General features: G+C 39.5%; 1 protein-coding gene across 1 annotated transcript in view; it reads left to right on the top strand.

Moving 5' to 3' along the window:
* TTLL7 (tubulin tyrosine ligase like 7) overlaps window positions 1-18,266 on the top strand; it is a 71,783-nt gene that overhangs the window by 37,838 nt on the left and 15,679 nt on the right. The window contains exons 10-17 of the mRNA XM_054072574.1: window positions 2,376-2,470; window positions 3,187-3,334; window positions 3,416-3,489; window positions 6,943-7,078; window positions 7,872-7,958; window positions 12,582-12,777; window positions 13,800-14,080; window positions 17,896-18,030. Of these exons, the coding sequence (XP_053928549.1) occupies window positions 2,376-2,470; window positions 3,187-3,334; window positions 3,416-3,489; window positions 6,943-7,078; window positions 7,872-7,958; window positions 12,582-12,777; window positions 13,800-14,080; window positions 17,896-18,030 (1,152 nt within the window). The remainder of the gene's footprint in view (window positions 1-2,375; window positions 2,471-3,186; window positions 3,335-3,415; window positions 3,490-6,942; window positions 7,079-7,871; window positions 7,959-12,581; window positions 12,778-13,799; window positions 14,081-17,895; window positions 18,031-18,266) is intronic.

Here is an 18,266-nt window from a genome sequence, read left to right as displayed (position 1 = left end):
CACAATTGCAGGGTGTACTCAACTTTGCTTGTGATTTGTGGGGGTGAGAGAATATCACCTTACGTACAGATCCACACATTTATTATTTAGTGTAGCTGAACTAGGAAAATCTGATCAAAACTTTGTTATCCATGCAGCATGAAAGGACTTCAGATATCTTTAGCTGCTTGTTGTGTCAGCATCCCACGGAGTACGTGTGGATAAAAGCTATAAAAGCTTAGTTGCCTTTTGGCCCAAGAATTCAGCAATACTTAGGAACTTTTCAGTTACCATTGGTTCAATCATTCTTTTAAATTTTATTTATTTTTAAAAAAGAAGACTTCAGCCATTTTTTGTGCCCAGGCAACCTTTCCCTCTGTTGCCTTGAAGAGACATTTTTGGGGGTCGTTCTCTTGCCGTCAGCTGGTTTTTCTTGTCTCTGGTGGTCATACACAGGTTCTCTTTGCTCTCAATCAGTAGCAGTGAATCTGCTAAGCACACATGGCTTTAACTGGCTCAGTATTTGCCTTCGGTAGCAACTGCTGCCCTTCCCGCTTTTCTAGTGAATAAAGAGTGAGGAAGACTGCAGTTTGGACTAACGGATTACATAGTGTTAGTGTAGGCAGTTGCCCAAAGAGCTCCTGTAGCAACTTGCCTCTGCCTGTCGGTCGTGTCTATTGGAGGGGTGGTTTCTGGTTGCTGTTTGGATGAACGCCTCATTTACTGTTCCAAGCAAACCATCATTTCACACTAAACCAGCCTGCAGAGCTTTCTCACACAAGAGCTTCCCAGTGCTGGATCTGGGGCAGGGAAGCAACGTGCTCCCTGCCCCCTTCCCAGGGATGGCACTGGAGTTTGTAGGATTCCTTCTGGAGATAATGAAAGGCTGATGAAAAATAACTTTTGGTGAGTTCAGCCTTCGTGTGGATCATTTGGATCAGCTCCCTCACCCTCTGTGAACCTCAGGGCCAAGACAATGAAGTAGGCAGAGTGTGACAGTTGGGTTTGTGTTAGTTTAAACTGCCATGGAAAAGCCTTCTGCTTCAGCTAAAAGGGGGTTTGCACTCACGGTTTGTGAAGTTTACAGATGAGTTATTAGAATGAACTTCATGATCGTCTCTAATCAAAGATCTGTTCAGTGACAGCCACCACCAACATCCTCTGTAATGGGATTTTTATGGCTTATAAAACTCTTTGGCTTTTTGAATTCTATTGTTAGCCATCTCCATCACTTTAATAAAGAGTGAGATGCCTTCCATAACATTCCTGCTGTCCTACAGATTGAGCAGAGCTTAAATCCCTGTCATAGAAAGGATGTAATATTTTATTGAGTTTATTTTAGGTTTATAAAGTCATTCATGTAATCTCACTTTATATTTGGAAGGTTTTTTTCAGTAGGGATGTGTGACAAATACTGGAAAATTTCTTTTCCTACTCCACCCTAATAGGTTGCAGCAGTGGGAGGTGAGGATGTGCTCTTGGACTGTTTTGGTAAAGAGATAAAATGACAGGCTGAAATTTATCCCGTGTCTTGATGGAGAAGAAAATGATGTATCTTACACATTTGCATTGCTTAATTTTTGTAAAATTGGAATCTTTGCAAATGATGAAGGGAGACTTCACAGGAGGTGCCGCAGCTTATGCTGCTTAATTTAAGCATTATATCTACGAGGTCCTCTGCTGACGAGTGTGTAATTATGAAATACACTGAGCTGCACGACTGCTGTGCTTACAAATAGCGTGATCAATTGTACGTGCTATATCCAGTGGAATTTTAATTATGAAACCAATGTTGAAGATTTCAGTTGGAGGAATTCAACTGGAACAATTCAATTCTATAGCTGTTTAAAAGTCATAGGAAGCAAAGAAGCTGAAGTATCATTAACAGTCAAGCAGATATTTTGGGAGATAAAAACTGTGATGTAAAAATAATGTATAGACTCATAGAACCATAGAATCGCTTGGTTGGGGAAAGACTTGAGATCGTCGAGTCCAACTGTAGGATCCAACCTTGAGAAACATTATGTCCAAGAGTGTGTATAAAGGAACACTGTGTTTGTTTATTAAGCAGCTTTTGTTTTGTTTGCATTGCTGTATACAGCAGATTAGAGGATTCGTAGTTTTGAAGATAGTTTATTCAAAGAAACCCAATGCATGAAACTGCCCCGGCTCCAGAAGTAGAGTGAGACAACCCGTCATGAGGAGATTCAACCAGATAGCTGCGAGTTAAGAGTGGTGCTGATTGTGGAAGGTGTTCAGCTAGATCAAGCATGATTTTCTCAACATATATTCTCTTAATCGCTGCTATATTTGAAAGAATGGTTTCTCCAAAGCTTATTACAGTCATTGTGTTCCCAGTGAGGCTGAAATCTTCTCTATTTTGTGGTTTTTTTCAGATTAATCGTGCCCCGAGCTTTGGAACCGATCAAAAAATAGACTATGATGTAAAAAAAGGTGTTCTGCTAAATGCATTAAAGCTTCTCAACATACGGTAAGCTTGTCCTCTTTTCTTTAGTCTAGGTCTTTCTTTTGCATTGATTTTTCTTTCTTTGCTTATTTATTTTAACTTGTATAGGACTAGGAGAAAATTAAGACCTGTTTTCCTACCGTAATGTTTTCAAAATGTAACTGTTTCCCTCGCTGTCAGTTTTACTATTGAAATTAACCCATTTTTTTTTTCTTCTCACTCATGTGCTTGTGAAAATGAACACTAATAGTAATTTTCATACTCCTGTTTTGTAATGGTGTTTCAAACAGGTCTCAGAGTGGGGATGTGAGTGCAGTCATGGGTGTGGGGCCACACGGGGAATTTGCTTTGGTGATCTGTTCATAGAATCATCGAACGGTTTGGGCTGGAAGGGACCTTAAAGCCCATCCATTTCCAACCCTTTGCCATGGGCAGGGATACCTCCCATTGGATCAGGCTGCTTCTCTACAAGAAAAACTCCATACTTCAGGAAAACAAAGACAATCACGTTCGTACATTAAATTATAGTACAGAGTCATTACAGTCCACCTGAAGGTGGGAAACTATTCTAGTCGTACAAGTTAATATTCTAAAAATGTCTTAATGAGTGTTTCAATTCTAATTTTATGTCATAAACTGGACATGACTGACTGGAAAAGACAAATGATATCCTTAAGATGAAAGGGCATCTCATCTCGGCTGCATTGTATTGACATATCTTAATATCATCTGTGTTTCAGGACAAGTGATAAAAGGAGAAATTTAGCTCAACAGAAGGCGGAGGCTCAGAAGAGACTGTACGGTCAAGGTTCAATGAAAAAACTACTGCCAGGTTCCTCAGAGTGGGAGAAGCAGCGCCACACACTGGAAAGGAGAAAAGAAGAACTGGTAGGGAGGGAAAAATGTGCTGTTTCTTGCCCGTGGCTTGTGCTGTCTTTATTTTAATCTCCTTATTCTCTTGTTTTGCAGAAGGAAAGACTTGCACAAGTGCGCAAACAGATATCCAAAGAGGAACATGAAAATAGACACATGGGGAATTACAGGTAACTATTTTTTCTGCATGACTAGGTGCATTCCTTAGGAATAATGGAAACAAGTATTTGTGGTACATGTGTGTAGGCATTTATAGAAAAAATATATACATGTGCTCTAGACAGTAATGTGTTTTGTTTTATTTTCAGATAGTACTGAAGAGGGGGCAGTATAGGGGTGTGAATGTTCCCCTATAAAAAAATCAAATTCGAGTAATCCCCTATAAAAGAAAAATAATCTGGATGTTATGAGGCTTGCTAGAAGTTCAGAAACTTTCTTCATGCTTCCATTTGTTTTGTTAACATGAAGTTGAAATGCTGTATTCATTTTGCTGTGCTTTGGTTTTTTTAAGTAGGCTTAAGCATAAGTGTCTTCAGATTCCTTAGTAAAATACATTCAAAAGGAATCTTTGACTTGATTATAATAGGCGTTGGCCGGAAAACAAGTATTCTGTTTTAGGATATTGTGACCTTATAGTAGCCTTCCAGTACCTGAAGGGGCTACGAGAAGGTTGGGGAATGACTTACTAGAAGGGCATGGAGTGAAGGACAAGGGGGTATAGCTTTATATTGGAAGGGGGAAGATTTAGATTAGGCATTAGGAAGAAATTCTTCACAATAAGAGTGGGGAAGCCCTGGCCCAGGCTGCCCAGAGCAGTGGGGGCTGCCCCATCCCTGGAGGGGTTCCAGGCCAGGTTGGATGGGGCTTGGAGCCCCTGATCCAGTGGGAGGTGTCCCTGCCCATGGCAGGGGGTTGGAATTGGATGGGCTTTAAGATCCCTTCCAACCTAAACCATTCTATTATTCTGTTCATATTTCTTGCTATTTGCTTCAGTGAGTAGTGAAAGCAAAGTCTATGATTGCGTGGTGAAAAGGAGCAGAGTACGGGTAGGAAGAGATGATGAGCGTGTTTGCCAGCTCTTTGTAACATTCACCCAGGACGTGGGAGATCTGAGTTCACATCTTTTACTCTGAATTAGTCAGGATGCCTTTACTGCTGTTCTTCATCTCTGCTTTCTCGAGCAGATGTTCTGTAATGCCCAGTGAAGATCTCGTTGAAACAGATAGCTGCTTCTGTGAAATTTTAATTTTTGATGAATTCACATTTTCTTTCTTTGTAACATTCCCCATTTTAATTACATCCTTTTTCAACATATATGGAACTGAACAAGTACATCAAAAAGGCGCTTATAATGAAGGGCTTATTTCCATGCTGCTTAGACTATAAGAAAGAGAAAGATCATGATGCTTTAATACATTTTGCTTTTCCAATAAATTTAAAGTCTAACCTTTTAACTGATCACATTTTAGGTTGTTTGTTCTGTTCTTGACTGAAAATAAACCAAATATTCTCTTTATTTAGCTTTTTGGTTAATGTAAATCAATAAAACTACAAAATATCTTTTTTCGTCAGGGAAAAGGGAAGTATCATTCCATGAGGAATGTGCACATGGGAAAGCTTTGTGTTTCCTTGTTACCATATGTTAGCAAAAAAGCTGAAGGATCAACAGAGCCTGAGGAATCTTGGATCAACAGGCTAGAGGAATCTTGGCTAGAGATGCAGAGAACTTTTAGCTGAGCATTATGCAGTATTTTCTCCTTTTGGTGTTCTCCTGCAGAGCTCCTGCCAGGCATTGCCATAGAATCATGGAAATTTTGAGTACTAGTGTTGCTGCATGGATAATATTGCTTTCCAAATAAAAATCCAAAGAAACATCAATCAATCTCAGCAGGCTCGGATTTAACCTATGGATGTCGGTTCAGCAGTTGGCTTAGTCAAGTGTGTGTCTGCAAGCCCAACCAGCCCACTGATTTCAGGAGGAGTAGGAGTAGTAAGAGCCATGCTTTCAAGCACGCGTGAATTAATGAGGAAGTAAAAAGTCTCAAATTGTGCCAGGGAGGTTTAGATTGGATATTAGCAAATATTTCTTTACTGGAAGAGTGGTGAAGCCCTGGCAGAGGCTGCCCAGGGCGGTGATGGAGTCTCTTTCCCTGGAGGGGTTCAAAAGGTGTGTAGCCATGGCACTTCAGGACAGGGTTTTGTAAGTAGAGTGGGGTTGAGCTGAGGATTGGACTGGATGATCTTAGAGCTCTTATCCAACCTTAATGATTCTATGCATAGGACTTTGAGATGGCCTTTAGCTGCAGTGTATGTCTATATATATTAAAATGAATATCCCTTCTTTAAAGGCATTTTTTCAGCAAAAGAAGCAACATCATTAAAAAGTCTTGACTGCATCGAGAATAGAGCTCTTACAGGTGTTCTATGCAAACTGGAACCATCTCCTCTTAACCCACCCTGAGTCTAATGAGATGATAACCATCCTTTTTTTGTTGTAACACAATAATAGTATCATATAATAAACATAGAACAGTTTGGGTTGGAAGGGATCTTAAAGCCCATCCAGTTCCACGGGCAGGGACACCTCCCACTGGATCAGGGGCTCCAAGCCCCATCCAACCTGGCCTGGAACCCCTCCAGGGATGGGGCAGCCACAGCTTCTCTGGGCAACCTGGGCCAGGGCCTCGTCGCTTTTTCAAGGAGAAAAAAAGATTGAAAAGGAAAAGGAGGAAAGAACCTTGTAAAAAGTTCACAAACGATCCACAGAAGTATAACAGTCACATAATGCCAGTCAGCAGTGCCATCAGAATTAACTTATGGATTACTCCATGCAATAAATTAGAAATTAGTCTCCCACCTTCATTGTTTCTGGCTGTGTTTCAGGCATCCATGACAAATGGATTGGAGTGTTTTTCTTCAGAGCTCATTGTTGCTTGATGAGCATGAACAAATCATCAAGTTCTGCTTCTGATGTTGTCATAGTCTCCTACCTGTGATTTTAGACAATAATGGCATAGGTGCTTTAACAAAAAGTCAGAATTGACCTGTACATCTGTGTACCAGAAAGATTTTTTGTTTGTTTTTTGGTTTTTTATTGTATCTACTTCTTCCTATTCCTTATTTTGGAGGATTCATCATTCAAGCGCAGGACATATTCAGTCTTCCATTTACATCATGGCCATTAACTCCAAGCAATTATTCAGATTTTCACTGATTTGTGTCCTTTTATTGCCACTACAGATTATTTTATGGCTCTGAGTTTGACACGCAATATTTTGTTGGTATTTCATGAATCATTCCCACCTGCATGCATCATTCCCACCCACTGCGATTTCGGAGTACTGCGAACCTGAGATTTGCTATATCTCTGGAATGACCTGCCTGGTGGTTCTTTTGACTGGCTAATTGCTGGTTTAAACAGGAGTGTGTTCACTGAGTTAAAATTAGATTTGGAGAACAATGTTCTGAGTCTATGTTTTATGATATGATATTAAATAGTTATTACAGATGGGATGCGCATGCAGTTTTTAGAAGAGACTGTGAATTAGCTGCCTTGCACTTGTTTCTGGTGTGATAATTAGCTCAACTTTTATCTTCTACTCATTTTTCCCCCTCTATTTTAGGCGAATTTACCCTCCTGATGATAAAACGTTGCTTGAAAAGTATGAGAGCTTATTAGCCACTGCTTTCCAGACCTTTCTTGCTGGGAGAGCAGCTTCACTTCAACGGGAAATGAATAACCCTTTGAAAAGAATGAAGGTACTGAAGCACGAGAAGTATTGGCTGTAGGAGTTATTTATCTTGGATATCATGACCTTGTGGATTAGTTTCATGGTGATTGTGTGTGATGGCTAATGAATAGCATTTGATAATGTTTCCATCGTTTTATTGTTATTCTTTGTTCAGCTTGTGGGCCAGATCCTTGAATCTGGATGAAGTGCAGTGGACCCGGGGTGGAGACAGGCTAGATGGCTTTAAGCTACTTTACCAGTTCGCTGATCCTCGGCCTTACCCCTGGCCAAACCAGAGGTTGGCAGAAATTGCTTTTGAGCTGGTAATTGCCTCCTCCTTCCTCCAGTAATGTCCCCAACCTATTCATCCACATGTATGGACTGGAATGAGAGATACCATAAAACCAGCTCCACTAGCATAAGGCATCCGTAAACTCTGCCTGATTGCTGATGTAGTCAGAGAGAAACAACAGGAAAATGACTACATTTAAAATGAACAACTAATGTGATTTAATTGGAAATTTGAGACATAATTTCCCATCTTTTAGTTGGCATCGTCCAGCAGTTTGAGGAATCTTTGTTCAGCCGTTTCTTTGGACTTTGCGTTAAGACTCGATTTTAACTTTCAATGTCACTTTGATTGCAAGCAGAGATGCAAGTACCAGAAGAAATACTTTCATATCCTCCTGTGGAAGGATTCATTCTTATTTCAGGAATTGGCAGTCAAAATAACTTCCAATTCCTAACAGTTGGTGCTTGAGCTTTGGAAGTAGAGGATCTGTCCTTTCCCAAATTAACTATACCACAATTCCCATTTCTAGGAGGAGGACATTCTGGATCTTCTGGAGCAGTGCGAAATAGATGACGAAAAACTAATGGGAAAATGCAGCAGGCAGCGAGGACCGAAGGTATTTGACTTTTAGATCCCTATTTTTTATTTCACTCTCTAGGAAGTAATCTGAGAATTTTAAATGGGGCATTTAGCCGAACCTGTTGGGAATTTTCTCTGTCAGGCTGCCATTAGTGGTGTTTTTTTTTTTTTTTTAAGTATAAAGAGAAGCATAACGATTATTTGTCCAACTAAATCCCATTAAAATTTTAACTGGATAGAAGATCCTTCTTTTCTTCTCTAAGCTATTTTGAGGAATTGTCGTGCATGGCAACAAATGCTGTACAAGAGATTGCTTGATTTCTGTGTGTGAAATGATTTTTATATCCATCGCCTATCTCAAAAGGATGCTTTCATCTTTAATCGATTGGTGCCACTAAGGACTTGTGAGATCATGGGATAACGGGCACTATTGAAGCTCAAAGGATTAATTATGATTATGATGTATCTGTAGCTTGGTTACTTGCTATAAGGGTCACATAGGGTATCTTACAGCCTGTTTCATATCCGAAATCTGCTTTTAAACTAAATATATATTATTTTTAGCTAAATGCTTCCTGATAGTGTGTTCATGCAAGTCTTTGCCTTAAATACACTGTATATCTCTGTAAGGTAGTGCGGATAAATAGTTTGGGCTTGGCTAAAATAAGTGTGCTTCTTATATCCTATAGACATTTCAGGTCAAGTCTGCTTAGAAGAGCCGACATTTATGTTTCTGAGCTCTAATGGATTTGTTTATGGATGCACGTACATGTTTTTCACAGCATTTTATATTTCTGATGACATGGTGTACAAATCTGGGATCTCTGTAGAAAATGAAAGCTGAAAATTGTCCTGAGCTTGCAGGGGCTCTTTATATGTGTCCAAGAATCCAGAGAGCTACATCTTATTGCGGGTGTGCGTACTGGAAAGAGGATCTGCATACCCAATCCGGTATTAAGATAGATTTGCAGGAACCTCATTACAAATATAGGGATTTTGTGAGCTGGGGCTTGAAGAGTGGGGGATTCATTTAAAGAAGAGGAAGAAAAAATAATCCGGTCCACTCTGGCAATACCCTCAACTGAGATGCTTCAAGGTCTCTTTGCCTCGTGGTTTGTTTTTGACCTTTAACATAGGGTCACTTAATTCAAGTTCAACATCTCGGTCAAATGTTTCCTTTTCCCAGCAGCCTGTCTTTTCCCAGCAGCCCTCCAAGAGCATCTCTCTGGCTGATTGTGTGCACACAGACTCATTCTATCCTGTCTCTACACTGGTTGCACAGAAGCCATTCACGAGCTGGAGGCCATAAATGTTTAACAGGGTACTGAGCCTGAGTCCAGAAACCTCTCGTAATTAGTTTTAAGATGACATTTGATCAATTTGTTAGTGAGACTGTATGACACGGCCTTAGAATCATAGAATGGTTTGGGTTGGAAGAGACTTCAAAGTAGTTTCAACCCCACTGGCATGTCTTCTTTCCAGCAGCGATTTAGATTCTGCGGCTTACAAACCTCCCTACCAGGACAATATTGTTTGCACTTACAGGAGAAAGAAACAATTGCGTATGACCAAAATTCCCACTTTTTTTTTTTTGCATATAATTGATGATATCAAAAGGGAAAGCAATTAGCTTGATTCAAGGAGATGGTTTTTTTTTCCTTGCAATGCGCACACTTCATGCTGTACAGGATCTCTATTCCTGCATATTTTTTTAGGGTCCAGATATACTTCTCAATCCTATAAACCATGCATGCAGCGAAGCCTTGGGGCTGGAGACTTCCCTGGTTGCGTAATATTCTCCCTTTGAAATACAGATGTCCATTGTAGATGGTTCTTGTATCTGGTACTCAAAGAGCGTCACGTCTTTCCTGTAAGGGGAAAGGTGTAGATGGTTAAAACTACGTACCTGATTGACCACCTCTTTGTAAAGGGTATTCTCTGAGAGATGTAGTGTCTAAATTGATATCCGTGTAGAGATTTGGTGACCGAGGTAGGCAGTAGAACTCCCTGTTGAGAGAATAATCCAGCTGTAAAACTCGTCTGCTTCTAATCACAAAATTGGACAAAAAAAAGATTCATTAGCCTATGAAAAAAGTAACGTATGCAAGATCTGATAGACAAAACAAACCGGAAGGAACGGTTTTATTCATGCTGTGTTACCCAACACGACGTGTTCTTTCAGAAGGTCATAAAGTCCTGCCCTCCCTTAAAAGTCAGTGGCTAACCTGCTGGCAGTTTAGGAAGTCGGATGCTCTGCTCTGGACACATTCTCTTCCTTGGAAAAAGGAGCAGTCAGGACTGGGGAAACTATGCAAAACAGCTGGAATCATTAGGATAGAGAGGTGTTTTCCTCCTGATCCTCCTCCATACATAGAAACATACGTACATATACATGTATCTGAGCACTAGAGGAGCACTGTGTGCATGATTAAGGCTTTGCACGCAACAACTCTTCCGTATCGAACGTCATTAGGAGCTTGGAGTAGAAAACAAGTCAAAAATTCTCCAGGATGAAGGCATTTTTTTGCCTGCAATTAAAATGTTACTATATTCTACTCAGAGAAACACATTCTGGATGTGTCTGGTTTATTTGTAGCCTCTAGAGGGCACCTTATCCTTACACACCGTCAGGTTTATTCACATTCATTGCATTACACTTGTTTGGGGGGGGGGGGGAAAGAACTAAGGACATAAAATAACAGCTATCTTAGAGGAAATGAGCAATTGCTTTTATTTTTATTCTTCTGATACGAAATCAGATGAGTTTAATCAAGGAAAAATCAGGTTAGGATAAGAGGAAAATCAAGGTGATTAGAATTGCTAAGCTATCAAATATTTTAAGAGGTCAGTTTAAACCCAGATCTAACTATTATTTGTCATTATTGCTTTTTGTAATTTCTTTTTTTTAATTTCTTTTTTTTTGTAATTTCTTTTTTTTGTAATTTCTTTTTTTTGTAATTTCTTTTTTTTGTAATTTCTTTTTTTTGTAATTTCTTTTTTTTGTAATTTCTTTTTTTTGTAATTTCTTTTTTTTGTAATTTCTTTTTTTTGTAATTTCTTTTTTTTTGTAATTTCTTTTTTTTTGTAATTTCTTTTTTTTTGTAATTTCTTTTTTTTTGTAATTTCTTTTTTTTTGTAATTTCTTTTTTTTTGTAATTTCTTTTTTTTTGTAATTTCTTTTTTTTTGTAATTTCTTTTCATTCTTCTTGGTTAATTGATGTGGAGTCTTGCTCAGGATACTCTCGTTGTTTAGGGTAGAACTTGTGGAACGTGTGCATCCTGTGGGAATGAGATCTGCCTTAAAGGCCCTGCGAATTTGGATTGAGAATACTTATACTTTCTATAACTCATCAGGAATATCTGATCAATGTATCTCCTGATACACAATGTTTCATAGGACAGATATTTTTGAGAAAGCAATGTGTGCTGAGACACCTTAATTTGTCCTTTTAGCAGACAGACAGATAGCAAAAGAGTCTTTGTGTGATCCGAGCAATTGGCAGGGCTCTCCTCAATGGAATGTACTTCTTCAGCTCTTAGCTGCTCTGACAGCTTGGGCTTGTATGAACGTGCTGTCACTTTTAGGTTAGTGGTAGAAATCTCTTTCCTTCCTTGGCTGGAGCAGAAGTTCAGGTAAAATAAGTTAGCTTATGCTACAAGTGTATCACGCGGGAACAGTAGATTGGAGGCGTTGTGCACAGTAAGTCTTGGTGCATTACATTATGCTAAGATAATAGGGCAATTTAAATTCATCCCGAGAGTTCTCTTTCACTGTGACCCAAAATACGTTCAGGAATAGTGATACTAATATTTTTAAATCTGAGTTTAATTGCAATCCAGTAGATGCCTATGAAGATGAGGCCATCACTGTAGCTTCCTATAAACTAAGAGCAACTGGAAAGAAAATGTGACCACGGGAGCCGTCTTGGGATAACACATATGATGGAGGATGTTACGTTTTTCTTATCTGCCTAAAGTAAAAAATTCATTTGTACTTTCTGTTCTTGCATCAGTTTCTCCGACTCCTACTTTTTGCTTTTTGTCTTGATATCCTTGGTAATAGCAGAGGATTAATTACCCGATGACACTGGATCCCGAGTGCGTGTGTGACACCGAACACACCCAGCTAATTTGAAATACATCTTGCTATATTCTTTCAGTTCCTGCGATCTGCAGGATGTGGATTAATCTCTTTCTCTTTCAGCAGTGGATCAGCCAAAGTCCCCTGGTGCATTTCTTTACATTGATTGTTGTTAAACTGTAGCTTCACTTATAGCAGATACCAGCGAGGGCCTGAAATGGATTGTCAGTGTAATGTGCATCACTGATTTATGATTTCAAACTATAATTCATTATGTCTGGTAATGTAAGTCATACTTCAAATAAAATATTTGGTTTTCCTCTTTTCTATATTATGCTGTTCCTCATGTGAGAGAGATTAGCATTTCTGGGTAGTGAATTTAGTGAAATATTTAAGCATTTATTTTAAAATCAAGGACAAACTTCCGATCTAATTTGGGAGGGTTTAAATATATACAAAGGAACCTGCCTGAATCAGGAACCTGGTGTGATAGTGAAGTGTTCTTTTGGGATTATGAATGGATTTCATCTCTTGAGTGTTATTTTTTTTTTAGTTATTTGGTTTTTTATTTGTTGTCAGCCCTTGTGTTCGATGCCAGAATGTGCCCAGCCCCTAAGAAGGCTGAAGAACTACACTAGTGATAGTAGCTGTGATAGCGGTAGCAGCGTGTCAGAGTCGGGAGAAGAGACTGAAAAGGAGGATCGCAATGAAAAAAAAGAGAAGAAAGTTTCATACGATCTTGAAGAGAATAAATGCAAATCTTTGGAACGATCAAGTAAGTAAAATGATCGCTTTCCCCAGCAAGTCTGACAGTCACCATGGTTTACACAAAATGCTTCAGTATTTTAGAATGTATCATCGTTTGTAACTCGGGGTCTAACTCTGGTTCCCTTGTTGATTCTTCTGTGAAATCTTGTCTAAAGGAATGAAAGTGAGTTTTTAAAAACAAGGAAAAAATGAATATTCTTCTGCCAAGAATTCTAAATAGAAAAATACACCTGGGCTACCACCAGGGCTACACTTGGAAATGGTGTGATTGTTCCTCTTGGATTGGTTTTTAGCAGGTTGCCCTTTTCTTTTTCCTTTAAAAGGTCTTTTTAAGCTTGAATTTGCTGCAATATAGAAAAGATAAAGAAACGTATCTGGACACTCAGTGAAGATTGTATATTCCAGATGAGGTCCTTTCACAGATCTCAGAGCATTGTTGTGAGCACACTCTATTGAACATCGTAGATAGAGCATGTTATTTTCTGTTTTAGCAGTTTATTGTCCCAAAGAATTTCATTATGTAATTCAACGCATATAACGCTGCTTCTCAAATTTTATTTTTCATAGCAGTGTCCTTTATTTAGCAGAAAAATGAACTGTAAAAGCTGTACAGCTATGCAGGGGCAGATGAGGGTGACCGGATCTGCAACTGCGGGATCCATCAAGCAGATTTTCTCTCCTGCTTCCATATTCTTACAGTCAGGAAGCCACGCATCGTGATCACATACTTTTGTGACCTTTAGGGCCTATGCACTCTCTCATAAATCTGGTGGATGTTGTGGAGGACTGGAGTCAACCTGATCAAAACGGACTGTGAGGAAGGAATAAATGTTCTTATAGAGTATGTAAAGTATGTATTATTAGGGGATCCAACATGACTGACTGCTTCACGTATAGTTGTTCGTTAGCGTACATCATGGTAAAACAAATGTGCGCATGTGTTGGTTGTATGTTGTTAGTTACAAAGACTGGAAAATGCGTGTTAAAAGAGTAATAAATAATTGCATCGTCCATTTAATTTGTCTGCAGGTAGAGTGAGCTGGAAACCGTCAGTTAAAAATACAAAATCTCCATCATCTTCATCCCCCACCTCATCCGCAGGCCCAATAAGGCGTTCTGTAAGCTGCCCTCGTTCGATATCAATATTGACTATGCAGTCACAGGCGGCTGAGCCACGGTCCTTTTCAGCCAAAGCATCTCTCCAAATGCAGCATACATCCTCAGGCAATAGGTCTCATTCTTTAAATCGCAGCCCATCTTCGGCCAGAGGCTCTCAGGCACCCACCTTGGGAACTATGAACTCTTCAGGGGTGAGTTAACACAGCAGTTACATTCAAAATGTGTTCCATTTCTCTAAAACTCAGTAAATACGTTACTAATTTTTACAGTGCGGTACTATAGTCAGTGCTGTTTTGTAGAAATTCAGGAATATAATATCTTTAGACCTGCGTGTGACTTACAGCAAGTGCTAGCTGCGGTGTTTTGGTGTCCCTGGTGCAGCAGTACAGACGTCATGTTTTGTGAGAATGGAAATCTTAGAGGTTTTGTCACTGGGAAAGCTGCCCTCCTAAATAGTTTTTTGAAGACAAAAAGAGATTTTACCTCTCTTTAGAAAGTTTCTCTGATTTGTTTGGGGACTGCTTCTTCTGAAATAAGGATGTACTTGTCTTCAAAATCTTCACAGTAACAAAAAATCATAGAATCATGGAATGGTTTGAGTTGGAAGGGACCTTAAAGCCCAACCCTTTCCATCCCCCTGCTACGGGCAGGGACACCTCCCGCTGGATCAGGTTGCTCAAAGGCGCATCCAACCACGCCTTGAACATTTCCAGGGATGGGGCAGCCATGATTTCCTTTGGCAACCTGTTCTAGTGCCTCATCACCCGCATGGTGAAGAATTTCTTTCTACTGTCAAATCTAAATCTTCCCCCTGCCCTTCTAAAAGGTCTCTCCTCAACTTTCCTGTAGCCACTTTGAGCACTGGAAGCTGCTCTAAGGTCTCCCTGGATCCTTGTCTTCTCGGGGCTGAACAACCCCAACTCTCTCAGCCTGCTCTCATAGCAGAGGTGCTCCAGCCAATCAATATTTCAAAGCCAGTGTATACTCTACATTGTACAAAGATAAAAATGTCAGTAAGACTTTGTATGGAGTGTCCATTGGAGGAGAAGGTGTAATTAGTTTTCTTCCTCCTGTACCTAATCCACGTACACTATACCACTGCAGAAGAGCTCTACTTCCAAAGGGCATAATTTATTTATTGGTAATTCTTGGTGGTGTTAGGATCTGCCACTACAGTAACTGTCTCAGAAGTCATCTTTTTTTTGTTTTAATTGAAGATGAAACTTCTTTCATTTTTGAAAACGAAAGAAGTCCCTGAGGCAGACAAGCGTTTAGACTCTCAGATGGTAAAACAATTCATAGAATAAATAGATCAGATTAAACACTCTTGGCTGCTTAGAAATGGTCAAGCATTGGAGCAAGCTGCCTAGCGAAGTGGTGGAGTCTCCATCCCTGGAGGTGTTCAGAAAAGCATGTAGACAAGGCACTTGGGGACATGTTTTAGCAGGCATGGTGGTTTTGGGCTGACAGTTGGACTGGATGAGCTTAGAGGTCTTTTCCAACCTCAGCAATTCTATGATTCTATGATTCTAAATTTGTGTGGTTAGTTGTAATTTCACGATGTACTTCTGAACCGTTATTTTTTTCCTTTTGTGGCTAGACTGTCTTCCTCTTTTGGTATCTCCTTCACAACCCAGGCATTCCTTCTTTTGTCTTTGCATGGTTGAGCACACATCCGCTTATCCCTAGGCAGCATTTGCTGGAATCAGTCCCCCCGCCTCATTCAGTATTGTATTGAGTGCTGGTGCCAGTGTGTTTCCATTCATGCTTTGGTGCCTGACCTGTGTAGTTCATCCCCCAAATAATTCCATCTGGAGGTGGGGCAAGACCATATTCACAGCCTTTCTCTGTTGTGGTGAGCTTTGATTGTGAGAAATCCTTCTGTGATGCTAATGAACTCACTTCATAGTATTTACCGTCTCTAATCATCATTTTTATCTGGTAGTACACTCATTATCTGTTTTGCCTGTGAGGCTTTGTCTAAATGATGAAAAAGGATGCTCTTAAAATTGTGTCCCGACAGCTTGTGAAATACTCCTTAACATGGTTTTCCATCTTTAAAGTCAGCCAATAGAATTGGAAAGTCATTAGGATTGTGTCTTCACCACAATGTGTTAAAGGTATTTTTTATCACATTAGCTATCTAAAGTTTAAAAAGTGCCCTTTTTATCATCAAGATATACTCCGAGAGTTTAATGAGACGGGGCTAATATAGATTTTTCTATTCACATCAACTCTATATCAAATACAAATTACTAAAAGATTAAAAACAGTACCTTACCATCTGACATTAAAAATGGGCTACTCACTTAAATTAACATTAGGAAGAAACCGTATTCTGTTTTTCATTGAGGAAGCTCCTCAATATGAGCTGCAGAACAATTATGTTGGGTGACAGAGCTTAGGTCATGCTTCTTAAAGTAATGTGAATAAAATTACTTACAGAATGGATGAGAACTACCCGTAATTTAGCACTGTATTGTGGAGGGAGCTCTGTTCGTAATTATTTTTGCAACTAAGAATAATATACTATATATTACTGCTAGAATAAAATTTAAATTTATAAACTGAAATCATTTGTGCAAGATAAAGTATTAGTTTATCTATCCTTTGGGAAAGAAAAGAGCAGTTTATTGTCATATTTGGAGGCTGGTAAGATGCAAATGTACGGAAGGTAAAGAAACTAAGTTTTTAGATTAAGTAATTTATAGTTAGGAATCATTGATGTATTATTATAGCACTCATAAACAAAGGTGGATTTGCTATCTGATTGTTTCTGCCACGCTATTATGTATCATATAGCAAAATATTTTGTTAGACTTGAAAAATATTCATTTCTTACTTTAGTGAAAATATACTAAAGTATTGTAGGTCTTACAAAATACTGAAGTTTAGAAATGCCTAAAAAAGGGCATACAAAAGTATGCGAAAGTGTGCTGTTGGAACATGTCCAGAGGAGGCTACAAAGATGATGTGAGGGCTGGAGCACCTCCGTATGAGGACAGGCTGAGAGGGTTGAGGTTGTTCAGCCTGGAGAAGAGAAGGCTCCAGGGAGACCTTAGAGCAGCTTCCAGTGCTGGAGGGGCTCCAGGAGAGCTGGGGAGGGGCTGTTCACAAAGGCTCGTGGCGATAGGATGAGGAGCAATGGGTGTAAACGGGAGAGGGGCAGATTGAGACTGGACATGAGGAAGAATTTCTTCACCATGCCAATGGAGAGGCCCTGGCCCAGGTTGCCCAGGGAAGCTGTGGCTGCCCCATCCCTGGAGGTGTTGAAGGCCAGGCTGGATGGGCCTTGGGCAGCCTGAGCCAGTGGGAGGTGTCCCTGCCCATGGCAGGGGGGTTGGAACTGGATGATCTTTAAGGTCCCTTCCAACCCAGACTATTCTATGATTCCATGAAAAGTCAAGAAAAAGGATCAAAAATACTTCTACCTTGTGTATAAGATGTAAAGAGAACCCCTAAATGCTCCTGAGAATGCACTTTAAGGGTTCAGGTGGTGTTGGTGTAAAAAGCACTGATATTTTAAACAAGGGCACTGTCAGAACCCTTACTGACCAGAGTAGGAGCAAAGGGTCTTCACGTTTTAAAGCTTCTTGAAATCTTGGCACAGTGACCTAGAAGTGGCAGTTTCTATTCAATTGTTGCAGTGCAGAGCTGAAAGGAAGGTCTTGCGAGGAATAATTTATTTTCATTATGTTGAATTTAAATTCACACTGTTATTTAAATTTCAAATTTATATTTCAAATAGTGGGCATCATAAATATAAAATATATATTTGTTTATTCTGTTGCAAACAAACTTTCATGCAAACTGCTTTTCTTTGAGTTCTTGACAACTGTAAGTAGTGGCGATGCATTAGTGTACGTGTGTGTATTAGTTATGTATTAGGTATTATGTCAGTAGGCTTAGTATATTTTGCATCACCCTATTTAGAATTGATTTTTATCAAGGAAACATCTTTGTAGTGTGATCTAATGACGCTCCTCTGCTTCGTGTTGGCTTTTAGAGTGAGTCTTTGCTGCAACAGAAAACAAAAGAGCAAGAAGCTGCTTTGACAAAAGAGACTCTTCTCATTATCAATGACATGAGAATGAAGTTCCCAGGAAAAACAGATGAAGAATCAGAATTAATTATAGCAGATGTAAGTACCTATAAATACAAAAGAAGAATTACGAGCGAGACTCTTACTGTTTAGGCCACTAAAATGAAGGAAAGTAGAGAGCTTAATTTATGATTCATGAGCTCCTGTGGCCTTAAAGCTTCCATAACTCAGGATAATTCAAAAGATTTCAAAAGCTTGGAGCTTTGCATGCTTTCTGACCTTGAAAAAGCAGCACTGAAAACATTCCTATGTCTTCATAAAATATATGAAAAACA

Source organism: Cuculus canorus, chromosome 8, assembly GCF_017976375.1.
Source record: "Cuculus canorus isolate bCucCan1 chromosome 8, bCucCan1.pri, whole genome shotgun sequence".
Classification (NCBI taxonomy): domain Eukaryota; kingdom Metazoa; phylum Chordata; class Aves; order Cuculiformes; family Cuculidae; genus Cuculus; species Cuculus canorus.
The sequence above is the reverse complement of the archived record's forward strand: the minus strand, read 5'-3'. Positions and strand labels throughout refer to the sequence as shown.